The sequence below is a fragment of the Camelus dromedarius genome, chromosome 34 (genome assembly GCF_036321535.1).
Source record: "Camelus dromedarius isolate mCamDro1 chromosome 34, mCamDro1.pat, whole genome shotgun sequence".
NCBI classification, from domain to species: Eukaryota; Metazoa; Chordata; class Mammalia; order Artiodactyla; family Camelidae; genus Camelus; species Camelus dromedarius.
Window position 1 is genome coordinate 1,852,283 of NC_087469.1, and position 18,619 is coordinate 1,870,901.

The 18,619-nt window shown below is 37.1% G+C and overlaps 1 protein-coding gene across 2 annotated transcripts in view; it reads left to right on the forward strand.

Annotated features, from left to right (window-relative positions):
- Window positions 1-18,619, forward strand: part of DDX10 (DEAD-box helicase 10) — a 214,111-nt gene that overhangs the window by 12,443 nt on the left and 183,049 nt on the right. For both annotated transcript variants that reach the window (XM_031443762.2, XM_010988966.3), the window contains exons 7-9: window positions 2,225-2,351; window positions 5,464-5,626; window positions 9,682-9,766. In XM_031443762.2, the coding sequence (XP_031299622.1) occupies window positions 2,225-2,351; window positions 5,464-5,626; window positions 9,682-9,766 (375 nt within the window). The remainder of the gene's footprint in view (window positions 1-2,224; window positions 2,352-5,463; window positions 5,627-9,681; window positions 9,767-18,619) is intronic.

The following is an 18,619-nucleotide window of genomic DNA, read 5'->3' on the forward strand; positions in this document are numbered from 1 at the left end:
GGTACAGAATCATTCTTCTTAGCTGTATTTTGCAGGACTAATTGGTTATGGAACATATTTTATCAAATGCATTAATATTTAGCAAAATATCTTTCTGTTTAAAACATTCCAGAAACTATAGTTTTGTCTTGGTCTCACTGAAACTGGAGAGTAAAGTACGTGGGTTTATGCCAAGTCTTTAAATACAGGGAATACGAGCCTACCTTGACCTTGTTCAACCAATAGATGTCTTGGATTAAAAAAAGCCTGAGCGGGAAAAAAAAAACAAACAGCCTGAGCAGAGGTTAGATTCTGTTCTTCCAGGTGACCCTAATGGGTAAACTTTGGAGAATCCGAGTACGGGTAACTTTGGTTATCAGCAACTCAGGAATGGAATAGCAGGAGGTGTTTGATGTATCGTTTCCTCCTTGGCTTTCCATTAAGTAGATACTGATTTTTGTTTGTGAAGTTGTATTGAGATAGTTATTGAAATTCTTGGTACAGTTAATTTGATAATCTAGACTCTCTAGGTCTTTTGATAGTCTTTGTTCTTTTTGCTGTTTCCTTTCTGCCTGTTTTCAAAACTCAGTAGTGTCTTTACCAGACACTAATTTTTCAATCATTAGGTAGTCTCTAAAACACTTTATAATTTATGTAAATTAATTGTATATGTTATCCTTACTATCAGTTTCTGTGGATAAGCTAGTCATTATCTGTAGATCATAGAGGTAGTTAGAAAAAACTGAATGCAAAAACTGTTTATTTTATAAATGATTCTTGAAATGCAGTTCCATCAGTTGTAAAAACGTGACTTTCGGAAAACATTTTAGAAGGCAGGTATTTAGCAACACAATTTACAGAACTGGAGGTTATATGAGAGTGACTGTGGGACTCTGTAATTTTGAATTCACCAGAAATACTGTTATAAGCAGATGCTGTTGTGAATTTTGTGTAATGTCATTATTGAATTTTCCCCTTTATCAACTTAAGAATTTGGTTAGTATACCCTGAGAAATTATGGTTAAGAATATTTTAAGGCATAAAAGAATATTTACTCTCAAATTGTAAAAGACCAGAATAGTCAAAATTGAATCTTTCTGAATTTGTTTATCATAGTATACTTAGAAAAAATATATCAGTGTGTTTCCTTTATATTGCTGTATATTGCCCTTTTTCCCCCCTTTGTATAAACTGACACACCCACAGGGATGCCTGTGTGTGTGTGAATATACACACACACCTATATATGTACCCCACCCTGATGATGGTACCAAATGTTATGTACTATTTTGCTGTGCTTTTTCACTTAACAATAGGACCCAGAGATCACTCCATTGCACTATATAGATTACTTATTTCTCTTTTACAGTTGCGTGATGCTTTACTGTGTGGATGTACAATAATTCATTCCACAAGTTTTCTGCTGATGGGCTGATTTCCATCTTTTTTTTTTCTTTATAAATAATACTATATCTTTTTGTGTTTTTACCAGAGTATTTTTTGGAACACAATCCTAAAAGTAGCTTTATTAGTTCAAAGAGTAAATGCATGTGTATTTCTCCTCAGCATTTTTATTATGAGAAATTTCAAACATGCAGCACAGTTGAAAGAATTCTATGGTGAAAACCGTGTGCCCACCTAGATGCCACTTAATGGTAGCATCCACTTACTGTCCGTTTACCCATCACTCTATATATCAATTCATCTTATTTCTGATGCATTTCAGAGTAATTTGCAGACACCTGTGCGCCTCCCCTAAGTATTTCAGTATACGTATCTGTATACCACTATCTAGAGTTCAGTATTTGTATCGAGATTTTCTTTCTTGATGTAAGATTTGCATACAGTGCAATGAACAAATTAAGAGTTCGTTTACTGAGTTTTGGTAAATATGTATGTCTGTATAACCCATGGCCCTACTAAGAGGTGGAACATTACCATCAGCCCAGAGAGTTCCTCATGCCCCTTCAGTTGATCCTTGACCCTACCCTTGCAGAGGTGCCCCCTGTTTGCTTGTATATTTTTGATACATACTCTGTAAGGGATCTTGAATGTATTTGAATCATGTGCTAAATTCATTTCTTAAGGGACAACAGACAAGTTCTTTTTGGGGTATGTATATATGTGTATGTGAAAAATTTGTTTGAGAGTCACGCCACTGTTAACGTTCCTTTGTTTTCTGGTCTGGATTTCAAAGTTACCAATGTGGCATATTTTTAACATTTTTCCCTCTTATTTCCATGAGCACCCCTGCCACTTTGGAACAGAACTACATAGTTTGTGAGCTGCAGCAGAAAATAAGTGTGCTGTATTCCTTTTTGAGAAGCCACCTGAAGAAGAAAAGTATTGTATTTTTTTCCAGTTGTAAAGAGGTACCTATTGTTTGTTTTTCTTAAGTTATTTGTGTTAAATCATCCTTTTTAAAATATCAAATTTCCGTTGAAAATGCTGTTTGTCTATTTTAATAGTTGCAGTGCTAGGTGTGGAAGAATTTGTAGATAATGAGAATCCTGTGTCTTCATTTTAAAGGAATCCATGGATGAGACTTGAAGCTCAAAAAAGAAGGACAGAAACTGTTTTTACTTCAGTATTGTTGGTACCTAGCACAATACTTAGAACATAGTAGCCCTCAATAAATATTGGTAGAACCAACAATAGAATGATAGAATGGCTAGACTAGAGGTCTGTATAACCTGACACCCACCTTGCCCTCCACGAACACTGAGCAGAAGATGCCTTTTATTTCCATGCCTCCAGACCTTTGTTCGTGCTTATCTCCCTGCATCCCTTCACCCTAATTCTGGAGGAATATTTAACATCCTTTAAGGCTAAGCTCCAATGTTACACCTGAAAGTCCTTTTCTGACACTCCCCAATCCCCGTGTTCCAATGCACTGTACTCTCTCCTATCCTTCTGTAGTGTTTGTTAATATCTTTATTTAGTTAATCAGCATTTCTTGAACACTTGTCTTATAACAGTAGTCTTATGTGCTTATAAGTAAGGGATTCAGTGATACATAAGAAAACTTGATCTTTTCCCTTAAAGGAAAGCAACTGTGGTTGATTTTTGTGAGACACTTTTCCTCTACTTTATTTCAGATTTCCTGATGTCATATAGTTGTTGACTTACAGTAGGTTGATTCTAGATTTACAGCTTTTGTAGTAGCTTAGCGTGATAAATATGCAGTGAGTTTTCCTCCAGCTTATGGGGAAGATAAGTAGTGGTCTGTCTGTTGTTGGGGGAAAGCACAAAACCTTACTATTTTTCCATATAAAGGATGACTTCAGATTTTTTAAGGACTTACTTTAGATTTTTAGAACTTTACATCTTATAAAGACGGGATGTTTTTGGTATCTACATACGAGGAAGTGATTTTAAGAGTTGATGTTTAAATTTTTACCTGTAGTACTCTGCTTTTCCTCTTCTCAGTGGACAAAGTATATTCTGCCCTTTCTCTATCTATATTCTTTCTATACCTTTTTAGTTCCATGGCTTTAAATGCCCTCTGTTTTCTAACAGCTTCCTAATCCGTGTCCTCATTCCTGAGCCCCAGGTTGTGTATTCACTTGAATATTAGAGATTTCCCAATTGAGTGTCTAGAGGGTATCTTAAATTTAACCTAGAAAAAGCAATTTAAGATTTCCTATCCCTGTGATCTGCCTCCTCCACCTCTTTCCCATCTCATTAAAGGAACGAATCCTTAATTCTTGCATGTCTCCAACTCATATTCAATCTATTGCCAATACTCATTAATTTTCCCAGTTCTCACCACGCCTCATGCTACAGTGCAGTCCGAACCATGCTTAACTTTCTCTTAGCCTCCTGTTTGGGCTTCCATCCCCTTCCTTTCTTTTCTGAGGCACTTCTGCATTATAGCAGGAGTAATCTTTGGAAAGTGGAAAGGAATATATCACTGCTTTGCTTAAAACACTTCAGTGACCTTTCTGTAAATTGAACTCCTTACTTAGGACCTGCGTGGCTTTATTTTGTATCTTCCACATCAGCTAGTTTTTTTCAAGCGTGAGAATAAAGGGCAGTCTTGACTCGAGATGCCGACGGCAGGAAGTTTTCGAGGGCTCACTTTACACTTCTTCAGTTCCCGTATGTGCTTTTCTGAGGCTGGCTTTCCTGAGAGTGTGTCTGTGATCTGGTCTGCAGGTTCTCCTTTTCCATCTCTCCTTTCATGGCAGTCCTTTTAAAACTTTATAAAAGAAAGGCAGGGGTCCCTCTATTCCTAATCTTCTGGGTGCATCATCTCAGGATCAGAGAACTTTCCTAGCACCAGGGTACTGTTGAGAAAGTGAATGACTAATGCTGGGTAACAAGTCATTTTGCAATTCAGATGGTTTCCCAGTCTTTTCTTTCAACAGAATTCGAAAGAAGACTTAATGGAATTTTTAGCTGATGGGTAAAATTATCTGTAATCTATCATATTTTTGACATATCTTACAAGAGCTCAGAAAGTTAAGGTTCCTTCCAGTCCATTTTCTATGTTTTCATGAAGAGATTTTTCTGAACACCTGTGTTAAGAAATAGGAATAAAATCTTACTGTACTCTGCCTCATCTAGCTATCAGTAGTAGTCATTTATGAGTACATAAACTAAAGAGAAATGAAACTAAAGTAACAGTCTGCTCCACCTAGTCTCATATATTAAAAAATATATTTATAATAGAATTTTATTTTTTATGTCTGTTTTGTTTTAAATCAAATTCTAAGATTTCTTGTTTTGGCCAGTTCTATACTAGTAGTTGTAATAATAGTTCAGTCTTAGAACTTTTAATGCAGCTTTATGGCTACAGGAAATTAAAATTAAAACTCATGTATGCATAAGTTGTAGAAAATCATGTGATAAAGTGATCAATAAGAGACTTTCAAGCATAAAACAGTTAATAAAATTCTGTGAATTCAGGAAATAGAAGTATGAATTCAGGAGGTAAAGAAATGATGTAAAGTCTTTCTGTTAGAGAAGAGTTTCCTCACAGTTTGTTAGTAATCTTTCTTTTTAAAGACTTTATTTGTTTTAGGGTAGTTTCAGGTTTGCAGTAAAATTTGAGGGGCCCTACCCCACACATACATAATTTCCCCCATTATTTTTATACATATTTAAGTAACTGGTGTTGGATATCAAATTGCTATGCCATTTAGAATCAAGTGGATAGATTTATAAGAGTTAAGGATGTATTTCAAAATATATTTGCAATGTACCAGAAATTCCACTCTTTAAAACCGCTTAAATTTGGGAAAATGTCAGACACTAACTTAAAAATGTTAAGGAAAGTATATTTTTTTCAAAATTCATTTGGGGAACAATGTGAGCAAAAATGCTTGAAGCCTACAACTCTACATTTCCCTTTCTCTGCTCTGTATTTTTTTAATTGGAACTTGTGCTCTGTAATACATTTTTTTTTTTTCTATTCAACGCATAAGCTTACTTCCTCTTACTATCCAGAAGTTCCAAAATCATTTTCCTGTTAACGCCTAGGTTCAGTACCTGTACCGGGTGTTCTGCCGGCTGCGTCCTGGTATCTCCATCCTCGCCCTGCACGGCCGGCAGCAGCAGATGAGAAGAATGGAAGTCTACAATGAGTTTGTACACAAGAGAGCTGCGGTGCTCTTTGCCACTGATATAGCAGCCAGGGGCCTGGGTAAGAAAACCTCTTACGAGGAAATATTCTGTGATCATGGGAAATACAGTTTGCTTTATAAATGGCTGTATTCTGGGAATACAAATAGTTTGACTCACATACTCAGGGCTTTCTTATTTTATAAAAGAAAAATAAGTAAATGGATAACTGACATGACTGAACACTAAGGATACATCAGTGAAAAGTTTTGTAATATTTTCATCTTTTGTGCTTGCATTGTTTCATGATAATAATGACATCCTAGAATCCTGAGGCGCCTACAGGATCAAAGGAGGGTGAAAAATTCAAAGATAAGAAAAAAGTCCTGTTTCTGTGAAAACTGGAAACTTGACAAATGCTGTAACTGACTTAGCAAGGAAAACCAGTGAAGTCCTCTTGTCTCCAAACATTCTAATTTTTATTTAACTATCATTACATTTAATGTGTTTAAACTTTGAAAAAGCCACTATGATAATATTCTACGACTGGTGGCTTTTGGGGCTGGAGTAGGGTATGGAACTACTTACAGAGGAAAACTAGTTTAGAGGTGAGAACAAAGGATAATAATAAATAGGTGGTTGGAGTTCTTCAATCACTTAATTTTATTGTGTTAATTATGAGGGGAAATTTTAAGGACACATATAGAGATTGAGTCCAAGGTACTGTCATATACGTATTAGCCAGTTTTGGCAATTATCTTTTTCATGATCCCCCTTTCCTCCTGTCTCCTGTCCTTCTGGGAGTATTTTAAAGCATATCTCAGTCATTGTATCAGTTCATTCCTGTGTGACTGGAGGCAGTAGCCAAGTCTGCATATTTTTAAAGCTCTCCAAGCTGTTTTCTCAGCTGCCCAATAACATACCCCACCTCCCCTCCTCACACTCTCCTACCCTCATCACTGTTTTGAATATATAGTTTTGAAACATTTTAGTTGTGTTTGTATCTATGTATATTATGCTCTGACTCCACCCTGCCCCTCCCGGTTTTTGAACCTAAAATAGTTAAGGTCAGCATAAGCCATTAATTATATTGCATATGTAATATGTGTTCTATATACATCACAATGAACAGATACTACTATATTGTCATAGTTTCCTTGGAGTTTCTTAAAGAAACCAAATATTTAGTAGATGTAATTGAAATATTTTTGTACCCTTTCCTGTCTCATTTTTTCCTTCTCCTCCTTTCCCTACACAGTTACTCTCATATAGTTGGTAGGTAACCTTTTAATTGAAGACTCCTCAATTATAGTCCAGTTGGTGATAGAATTCAGGAGGGTCTGTGAACTGATGGGGAAAAAATTATATATATTCACTAACCTTTAACTGAGATTTAGCATTTTTTTCGATTATGAATGTAAGCAGCGAATTGTCGTGGTTTTAGTAGTACCTGTAAGAGTGTCATCAATTGAAATTATAGACATTTTCATTTTACATTACAGTTTCTGTAGATATCTTGGAATATTGTTTCCACTTGTACTATTTTGATTTTATGGTGGTTATTAGACATCCAACTAGGCTGTGTTATTTAGTGTGTTATTAAACAAGCATATACATTGCAAAATATATATTACAATTCAATACAAATGTTGCATTATATTTGTTTTCTCTTATAATTCTATAGATTTTACTTTATGCATTTAAAAATATGCTGAGAAGGGGTTCATAGATTTTAACTATGGCACGAAGAATGTCAAGAGTCTCCTAGTTTATTTTAAAAAGCTTATATGAATGTATTCATAAGCAGTATATAATATTATCTTAGGTGTTTATGAAGTTTCTGTGTAAGCAATATTACACATGCTAGTCTGTGACTTGCTTTTCAAGCCCTTCCATGTTGATTTATAAAGTTCTAATGTATTTACATGGTGTATCTCATAGTATGAATTAATCTATTCCTAGAGTAATCCCCATTTAGGTTTTAGTAGCGCAGATTTGGGTTTTAGTCTTTTTATTACAAAAATGTGCAGTGACTATCCTGAAGCTCTATTATATGAATGTCCAGAAATTTTCTATGATCATTGAAATGTTCTGTGTCTGCACTAATACCACAGATACCAGCTACACATGACAGTCAACCACTTGAAATGTGGCCAGTGCCATGAGGAAAGAATGAGTTTTTAATTTTATTAAATTTTAATTTAAACTTGAATGGCTACGATATTGAGCAGCAAAGAATAGAGACTCATGTCTTTTAGTTGCAGGAAATTTACCTCTGAATTACTTCTTTGGTGGTTTGGTTAAAGAGTCAGTGTTTATTTTGATATGTGATTGTAGTTTGCTAGTGGGGAATTTGTATACTTAGATTGTTTCCTTTCTCCTACCTTACAACGTTTTCCCCTTCCCCTCCTTATTTCCTCTTTCTGGAAGAATATCTGATCTCTTTGATCAGTTCTCTGCTTTTCCTGTTTCTTCTCTTGCCCATCTCATTGTCTTTTTCTGGTTATTTCTGGGGGATTTCTTGACTTTATATTTCAACTTTTCTAATTAAAATTTTAATTAAGTGCCAGGATTTCCTTTTTTTAACAGCCTTTTATTCTTATTTGATGCATGCAGTGTTTTATCTCCCTGAAGATACTAAAGTCCTCTTCTCATTGTTTCTGTTTCTGCTGAGTTTCATTTTTACTTGTCTGTGTCTCCACTTCTGAGGCTTTCCCCGACTGACTGCAATTGGGTGTCTTACTGAATTTAACAGTGAGGCATCAGAAAGCTTTTTTGAAGTGTTTTGTACTTGGATGAGGCTTGCTGACAAATGGCCTTCATTATGAGGGGATTTGGACAGAGTTGGCCATGTTGTGGAGGACCCAAGGTGTCAAAGTCTGTTCTTTCTGAATATTCAGTCTCTCCAGAGGGTACTGCTTCAGCCCCATGAGCAGAGGGGTTAAGCTTGCATCTGGCTCTCTCTAGAAGCCTAGCAAGGAAGGAGACACAGACGCTCCCAGGTGGCATGCAGACTCACTCAGAACCCCTGTTTCACTCTGGCTCTGGTGCCTCTGCCTTCCACTCTCTCTGGTGTCTTGGTTAGAAGACTTCCTCTGGAGAAGGACTCCAGCTCTTTGTCAGGAGACCCAGTGTGTAGGCTAAGGGAGGGGCCCCGACGGTCTGAGTGCCGCCTTTAACCTGCCTTCTGTCTACAGCCGGCACACGTGCCCTGGCCTTCTGAGGCGCCTGGCTCTTTCAGGTCCCAAGAGACAGAGTTCTCTAAATATCTTTGTTTTGTTTTTCTTGATTTTTGCCCATTTCAGTAGATTCAACCCTTCTGAGTAGCTTATATAGCTTAGTGATAGGTTTTATCTTTATAGGTAGGTATCCATAGGTATTGTCTCCCAAAATCTGTTTCTTTTTCTTAGTCTTTTTCTTTTTCTCCTCCCTTCCTCCCTCCTTCCTTCCTTCCTTCTTCCTTCATTCTCCCCTCCCTCCCTCCTTCTCCCCTCCCCATTTCCTTCTCTCCTGCCCCCCTCCCTCTCTCCTTCTCTCCCTCCCTCAGCTTTTTTCTCTGTGATAGAAGTCGATCTGAAATCCTTATGGCAAAGTCCATAAATGACTAGAGGTAGTTCTCTTAAGTCGTTGAGACCAGGATCTCTGGAAATGAATGGAAATTTTTGCAGCCGGAAATATATATGGAGTAATTATTGCTAGGAAATGAGGAGAGGGATTTAAAAAGACATTATTAATTTGAATGGAGATGGAAATAGCAGGAGAAGTAAATTTTCATCGAAATTTATAAACCAGATTCATAGTTCACTGGGAACCTATGAGAAGTGGTTCTTTTAGATTATTAACTCTCAGGATGTTTCATTATTTGTCTGACACAAAGCGGTCTGTCTCTTCTGTGTCAGATACAAAATAATCTTCACATTCAAACACTGTCATTAATTTTATTTCAGTTTGTCAAAGAAAAGAAGTGTTTATTATCTTTTGGTTCATGCAGTCAATTTTATTTTTAATAGAGTTCACAGATGATATCTGTCAGTTTGATGTGATGGAAAGCCCTGGCAAGCAACATTATAAAATAAAAATAGTGCTGCGGGTTATATCTTAGACCTGGTTTTTCAACTTGATATTCTTTTTGTACAGATTTCCCAGCTGTGAATTGGGTTCTTCAGTTTGATTGTCCAGAGGATGCTAACACATACATTCACAGAGCAGGCAGAACCGCCAGGTAGGCTTGTGTCTTTGCTCTTGGTTCTATCTAAGTGAAAAAGCATGCTTCCTGAACTGTGTACAGACCAAGAATGGAGGAGTTCAGGTGAGTGAGTGCTGGTTTGGCATTTTTGTGATGTAGGTTGATAGCAGGTGGACAGCTCTTATAAGTCATTGTGGCTGAGACTGGAGGATGAGTGCTGAGAAAAATGCATGAAAATCTTATTTTAGTGTTTTTGTTCTAACTTTCTTCCCTTACTAAGCTTTTCGTTAGAACTGCTCACTGAACATCATGTCTTTGAATCGTGTCAGTGAAGTATAAGACTGTTTATTCAATCTCTGTTTTCAGATGACAAAATTCGAGTCTTTTGAGCAGTTAAACAGTTTGTTTGAAGATCCATAGAGCAAGGATTTGAACCCAGGCTGTCTGACTCCTGTAAGCTAGCTCTGTGCTCTTACCTTCTCTGGATAGGTGCTTATAAGAGATAGGGTGGTTCTGAGTCATAGGTTTCCCTTTTCCTTTTTTCTAGTGTGGGAATTAGAGGCCTTGTTGGAGGCCACTCCCAAGTACTCCCTTTTCACCGCCCCTCACATTCCCTCTCCCCAGTAAAAGTACCCTGTGTTTGCTCACGAATGTGGGGTAACTATCTGGAAAAGAATATAATAAAGTCAGTCATTTGGGAGTAAAGGGCATAGAAAGGTGACTGGATGAATGCAAAGGAAAATGTGCTGCGTCATTGCTGCTGAGAATGCAGTGATGTTGGGAGATGTATGCTGCTGGGAATTATAAATGTTAGCATCTTTCTAAGTAGCATTTGGTAGTACTTATCAAAAGCCTAGGGTTCTTCTTTTTGCTTCAGTAATTCCCTGTCCAGAAATTGATCTTAAGAAAATAAAGTTTTTATAAAGATACTCATCTTACCAATATTTGTAATGGTTAAGGATTGGAAATAACCAATTAAATGTTAGACCCAAGATCACTAAGAAAATGGCAGAGACAGAACTAGAACTCAGGTCTTTGACCCCAAATTTCATTCTTTTTCACCAGGTCATCATTATGAAAGACTAGCCACATGTGAGGTAGGCCTACTGTGAGCTGCTGCATGAAAATAAGATGTAGTGTCCATTCCATTAAGGAAGCTTTAGTTACCTTGAAAACAATCTGTAGTTTAGAGGCATATACAGTATTAGCGGTATTGACAGAAGTTTTAAGAGGGAGCTCCAGAGGAAATACAGGAGGAAGACTTCACAGAGTAGACAATTGGGTTCAGTCTTGATTGGCAGATACAAGTTCTTAATACAAGATATTTTCTTCCTCTGTTAACTACATGATTTATAATGTATCTCTCTGTATTTTAACTCAGACTCAAATCCCACCTACTCTTGATAGTTGTTTTGAGGTGGAGGGTACTGGAAAATACAGGAATTCTACATGTCTGCATCCTAAAATGTGATCCTTTCCTTAAACAACTCCAAACGCTGACCCCCTCGTCAGCGGTTGAACATCCTTCCCTGAAGTTAAGGAGTGGTCTCTGTGCCACTCGGTATTGTAACCGCTGCAACTTGTGGCTATTTAAATTTAAATTGAGTACAGCTAAATTTAAATTAAAATAAAAATTCAGTTTCTTAGTTACACTGCTCACATTTAAGCTGCTGTTAATCCCATGTAGTTAGTACCATATTAAACAGAGCAGCTATAGAACGTTCATATCATTGTGAAAAGTTCTATTGAGCAATACTGGTATATGTTTAAGATACGTTTTGCTTAAAATTGTTGAACCAAAGAACAACAGATTCATATAATAAAACCATAAAATGGAAAACTATAAAGACAGCTGAAAGTAATCTAGATTTACTCATTCATTTGTTCTGTATGGATTTAACAAATACATGTTAAGTGCGAAGCATTGTACGTGGTGGGAGATACAATGAGGAAAACAGGCATAACACCTGAGCTTGTTCGTCTCGAAACCGAGAAGGAATACAGACAATAAAATATGTAATTTCAACAGAATGTGATAGTTTACTCCCATCTCTAATTTTGTTGCAGTCACAGGAACAAATGACAACTCTCTTAGGTTTACACATGCAAAGAGAAGCAGACATCTTTGTCTCCTGAGAGGTTATAATCTTTTTGAGTCACATAAACCTCCCTATTACCTGAAAGTTTTCTTTCAGATTTCTGTAGGTTTTTGAGATGTGAGTTTATTAACAGGCATTTTTTTTTTCATTTTTTAAAAATTGAAGTATAGTTGATTTACAATGTTGTGTTAATTTCTGGTGTACAGCAGAGTGATTCAGTTTTATACATATATATACACAGACACATATATGTATTCTTTTTCATATTCTTTTCCATTATGATTTATTATAGGATATTGAATATAGTTCCCTGTGCTATATAATATGAACTTGTTGTTTATCTATTTCATATATATTAGTTAGTGTCTGTAAATCTCGAACTCCTGATTTATCCCTTCCTACTCCCTTACCCCACTGGTAACTACAAGTCTGTTTTCTATGTCTGTAAGCCTGTTTCTGTTTTGTAAATAAGTTTGTCTTTTTTTTTAGATTCCACATATAAGTGATATCATGTGGTATTTTTCTTTCTCTTTCTGGCTTCATTTAGGATGACAATCTCCAGATCCATCCATGTTGCTGCAAATGGCATTATTTTATCATTTTTTATGGCTGAGTAGTATTCCATTGTATAAGTATACCACAACTTCTTTATCCAGTCATCTGTCGATGGACATTTAGGTTGTTTCCATGTCTTGGCTATTGTAAATAGTGCTGCTATGAACATTGGGGTGCAGGTCAGATAGGCTTTTTAGTTGTGCCAGTGCATGTGGGCAGGTACAGGACAAACTGATTCCTTTGCAGAATACATTTAGCAGTATTTTAAAATTATTCATCCTATGTGAAGATTATTGGACATCTCAGTATATCAGGAAAAGATTCAAGAAGGGAAAATATTTCCGGGTTCTTGGTTCTGGAGAAGTTGTTAAAAATCTAATGTCGTTGAACATGCCATGGTGAGCATTAAATAGGTTTTAATGACTGTGGAGATGAGGAGGGGGTACAACAGCACAATGATTGTGTTTGAAGGAAGAATACCAATTTGAAAAACTATTGTAATGTAGTTTCTAATGTGCTTATTATTTTTCAAAGTACAAGCCTGTTTGACCCTTTGTAACCAATTAAAAATATTTTGAATTGACTGTCTTAGATTTATAGTCAGTGGAAAGGTTTCGGGTATGTAATGCTTATGTTTTCTTTGACAATCTAATAAAAAAGAAAAACCAAACTGCAGTTTAAAAGTTGCCATTAATGGGCTTAGAGATAATTAGAAAGTTTTGTGGGCCATCAGACTGGATAATTGAATTGAATAAAGACTAAAATAAAATTTGAAACTAATTAAAATCCTGTGTATATGCTGTAATTAAACCTAGGTTGCCGGATAATGTTTGCTTTTGGAAGTGAACTGTAATGTACGGATGTAGAGAGATGAATTCACTGTTTTGTGGCAAAATAGCTAAGGTTTGGGGAATGTGTTTTTTTCCTTTCTGTGTTTTAGGTAAAAATAAAGGGTGATTTTGGTACTTGTTGCCATAAGTGCTTATTCTGTTTTAGTTTCTTCACCTGTTTAAAATTCTTTTGATCGTTAGCAGTTGAGAGAAATTTCTATTTTTTTTAACCATCCACACCCCTTTTAACAAAGTGATCTCCTTAAATAGGAATATAGTTTCATAAAGCTATATCCCGTGATACATTCTATCACTTAAAAGCAAATATCTTTAGGGCTTGCAGTTTTGGGTACTCGTAAAACCAAGCTCTTCTATTTCTTATAAAAATGCCCAGTTGAAAATAAAAAAGATTTGGGGATGGAAAGTCAGTACACATGAGATACTCCTAATTTTTAAAATGCTTTTGTTCGGACAATGGGGCCTGTGGGTAGAAGATGGGAGTTTATATTATAACTGTGAATATATATAAACAGTTGGCCGTTTATAGGTAAAAGGTGAGACTTTATATATATATAACTGTTTGTTTCCCAGAGTAGTGGTAAAATTCCAGCAGTATTTCCACTAAGCCTTATTTGCCTGGCTGCATTTTGTGGATCTCAGATTTTTGGGGAGACTTCCGTAGCAAAATGTGGTTCCAGTAGGGGGCAGCAGAGGCCAGTTCTTTGCCTTGCACACCTGCCAGCATCAGTTTAGAACAACAGCAAATATGAAGATGGAAGCTAGTTAAAATTTCTAATGTAACTTGAGAAGAGTTCATGGTTTGTGAAAAATATTGGTACTTTATAGAATAGATAATGAGAATTTTTTTGAATAGTATCTTTAATTGGTTTGTAAATTGAAATATAAAAGTAGAAAGACAGTTTCCATGATAATAATTTACTGAAGCATGTTGTGTATGTCTTAGGTACAAGATAGGAACAGTCTTTTCTGGTGGAAATTCTTACTACTTTGATTCCTTCATTGAGATTCTGTCTTTCATCAGCTTCTTCTAGACAGAGGCTGTGCTTCCTTGCGTGGCCTTCTGCCTTTGTTTGTTAGTATCTAGGATTTAAAGCTTAAAAAAAAAAAGACAAAACCAACCCTTTGTTTTTCATCAAGGAACACTGAGCTGGGGTAGGGTATGATCACTCTCTCTATAGAGGCAGATAAGGGGGATTTCTTAGGAATCCCTGTTCCCTCGCACTCCCCCCGCCCTCCTGCTGGCTGTCCTCAGCACGGCAGACAGAGTGGTCCTTTTAAAATGCGAGTCAGATCATGTCACTCCTCTGATGGCATTTCACTCAGAGTAAAAGCCAGTGACCTCCTGGCCCTGTACTGTTCAACCCCCTCCAACCTTATTTTCCATCGTTCTCTGCGTGTTCCCTTGCTCCACTCTGGTCTTGCCATCTCTTCTGCATGCCAGGTATGTTTCTGCCTCAGGGCCTTTATTTTATCCGTTTCTTCTACTGGAATGCTTTTTCCGCGAGTATCCACATGGCTGTCTTTCTTACACGGCCCCAACCACTCCTTTCCTTGCTCTATATTTTCTTTTTTCCGTAGCACTTACCACCTTCAAATACACTAGCGCATTTACTCACTATATTTATTGTTTTTGTTTTTTTCCTTTTTTCGCTAGATAGTAAGCTCCATAAAGGCGAAGGAGTTTGTCTACTTAATCAATGTTCTCATAGCACTTGGAGCAGGGCCTGGCATGGCGTAGACACTTGAGATAACACAATTAGTTTCTTACGAATCAGAGATAACATATTAATTATCTATTGTGGTGTAATTAATTTACCCTACGTTTTTCGTGGCTTAAAGCAAGAACCATATATTATCTCATGGTTTCTGTGGGTCAGGAATCCAGGTGTGGCACATCTGGGTCCTCTGGCTCTTGGTCTGGCACAAGACTGCAGTCCAGGTGTCACAGATACTGTGATAGGCTCAACGAAGGGTGGATCCCTTTCCAAGCTCACTCATGCCTTTATTGGCAGGATTATTTTTCTTGCTGGCTGTTGGTTAGAGGTGTCTCCCAGTTCCTTTCCATGTGGGCCTCCTCTTAAGAGGGCTTGTCACAACATGGCAGCTGGCCTCATCAGAGAGCAAATGAGAGGGTAAGAAGGAATAAAGTGGCAGCTGCAATGACTTTTGTGACCTAGGCTCAGAAGTCACACTCCATCTATTTTTTGTTAATAATTTGTTAGTTTATTTTATTTTATTAGTTTTTATTTTTTTATTTTATTTTATTTTATTAGTTTCAGGCGTACAACATAATGATTTGGTATTTGTGTATTTTACAAAATGATCATCAAAATAAGTCTAACATCTGTTACCATACATAGTTACAGAATTTTTTTTTCTTGTGATGTCTGTGACTTATTTCACTATTTTTTTGAATCTGTTTTTGCCCCACCTACTCCTGACTTATTTCCCTTAGCTTAATGCCCTAGAGGTCGATTCATGTTGTTGCAAATGGCAAAATTTCATTCTTTTTTTATGGCTGAGTAATCTTCCATTGTGTACATATACCACATCTTCTTTATCCACTTATCCTCTGATGGACACTTAGATTATTTCCATATCTTGGTTATTGTAAGCAATGCAGTGAACATGGGAGTGCATATATCTTTTTGAGTTAGTGTTTTTGTTTTCTTTGGGTGAAAACCCAGAGGTGGAATTGATGGATCGTATGCTAGTTTTATTTTTGATTTTTTTGAGGGACCTCCATACTGTTTTCCATAGGGACTGCACCAATTTACATTCCCACTAACAGTGCACAAGGGTTCCCTTTCTCCACATCCTTGCTATCAACACTTGTAATTTCCAGTCTTTTTGATAATAGTCCTTCTGACAGGTGTGAGATGATACGGTGGTTTTCATTTGCATTTCTCTAATGACTAGTGATGTTGAGAGCTTTTTCATGTACCTGTTGGCCATTTGTATGTTTTCTTTGAAAAAAATGTCTGCTCAAGTCCTCTGCCCATTTTTTTGACTCAGATTCTTTGGTTTTTGCTATTTTATGAGTACCTTGAATATTTTGGATGTTATAACCCTTTATCAGATACATGATTTGCAAATATTTTCTGTGCAGGAGCCTTTTAGTTTGATATAGTCCCACTGTTTTATATTTGCTTTTGTTGCCTTTGCTCTTGGTGTTAAACCGAAAAAAACATAGCTAAGACCAAGGTCAACACTTCATCTTGTCCAGGAGGCCCAGGTTATTGGAAGTTAGTAATTTGGAAGCTGCCTACCATACCTAATATCAAGCTGTTCGAATATGTAATTTCAAGTATAGAGTTGTAATTGTGAGGTATATGTGAAGCAGGGAGAGTCTGGGACCTCCCTCACAGCTCCACAGGATCATTCTTGCCACATCAGGGTGTGCTCTGGTCCAGATTAACCTGAAAGTCCCTAAGTGATATACAAGGTTTATCACTTACACAGGTGGGTCATTGGTATAGTTACAAGGCTGACCCTGAAACCTACCCCTTAAATCCACAGACTGTAAGCAACGCTGGTACATTGTATTAGCATCTCATCAATGAGGACTCTCATGCTAGCAGATGTATCATGTTTGTTTCCCAGGAAACTTGTCATTAGCATGTTTATGAAGAGATTTGACTGTATTTCTTTTTAAAAATGTTTGGCCAGGGCAGCTTCATCCCTACCCCTTTCCCCTGCACCCCCACATGAGTGATGGATTGTGGCGTAGCCATTCACTTTCTAACACTCAGTAAGTATCTGGGTGAATATGAATGAACTTGTTTAGCCTTTATAATAGCCTCACGAGAGAGTCTTCTTATTAGGAAACCGTCAGATCATGAGGCAGAATGTGTCTAAGATCACGCAGAGGTCCATGGCTGGGATTTATGCTTGGGTCTTTCTGACTCTATAACTCATGCTCTCGCCAGTGTACCCCAAACTAGCCATTTTCATTTAAGGGAGTCTAGTGGCTGCTGCTCCCATGCAGGGCTTCTAGAATGCATGAAATCAGGTACTTCGAGAAAGAAGGTAGATGTTTCTGTTCAAATTGGCTGCCATTTGTGGTCACGAGGATAAACTAAAAATATGTACATTTTCCTTCTTTGTTGGGACTATGAGATAAATATCCCTTAGTTGATCCAACATTGTCCTTAAAAGTCAAGAAGTTTAGGTTTGGATATGGCTCTGTCATCTGATGGCTGTGTACCCTCAGATTGTGTTCTTAACCTCCTTAAAGCTCAGTTTCTTCTCTTGTAAAATGAGATTAACCATATCTCTCCGGTTCCTGAAAGTGTAACTTAGGTGGTATCAGTGTCACTTCTGTATGGGTTTTCTTTTTGTTCTTGATCTATTAAAGCTTTAGTTTTTTTGAAAAAAAAATTCTTTCCTGAGGACAGAGTTGACAGAGTTTAATGATTTCTACCCTTTCCCTGTGCAGTTCATGAACCCTTGTTCTTAATCAGTTTGCTAGAAGCTTCCCATGCATTACGTGTTAGCCAGCTTGGTTTCTTTCCAGTTATTTTACGGTGAACCTCATTTGTCAAACCGCTGAGCCTATCAAGGCATATCTCTTTTTGTTTCCAAGATCTTAGGCTGCAGATGGCTTTATTTTTCCCAGAATGCTTTCCAGTCTGTCTTTTTCTCTTTTAAATCTCGTGTAGTATCTTTAGATATTCTGTGAGTCAGAGATACCCTTTTCCCTGGAATAAGCTCTCCTTTGTACCACATTGTGCAGGAGGAACAGAACAATTGGACTCTGATTCCTATGGCTGTCCTTCTGCATCCGCATGGCTGACTGCACTGTCCTCCCACAGTGACAGGAGCTCTGGGGGCTGGTTGCCGCAGGTAAGGCTAAGGTGTAGGGAGAACAGAAGCAGACATAGGGAGGGGACAGAAGAGAGAGAAGGGAAGTGGAATAACAGCATGTGACCAACAGTGCTCTCCATTTCTCTACTTCTCCATCATACTTGTGTTGTGAACAGTGACTAGTATATTAAGAGTCACAGGTATGGAATTTAGTCCTGAAGGGACCTGGGCCATCTCATTCAAGTTGTATAACTTATAAGAAAATGCAATATGTAGTGGAAAAAAAACTCAATATCCAAGGTTATAAAGCTAATGAATAATATAACCGAGGCTTGAAATCAGTTCTCCTATCTCCAAATCCAGTATTTCATCTGTGAGGGCAGTTTCTAGTGGTTTGTTTGCATTTATTCACTCACCAGATATTTAAATGACTAGCTTTTAGGTACAAATGATGTATATTAGGTGTGAAAGGCAAATTCATATGTCTCCTCAGTTTAATGATCAAGATAAGAGAATAACTAACATTGGTAGTACTCAGATGTGTGTTAAATGAGGAAAGAATGATATAAAAGATGTAG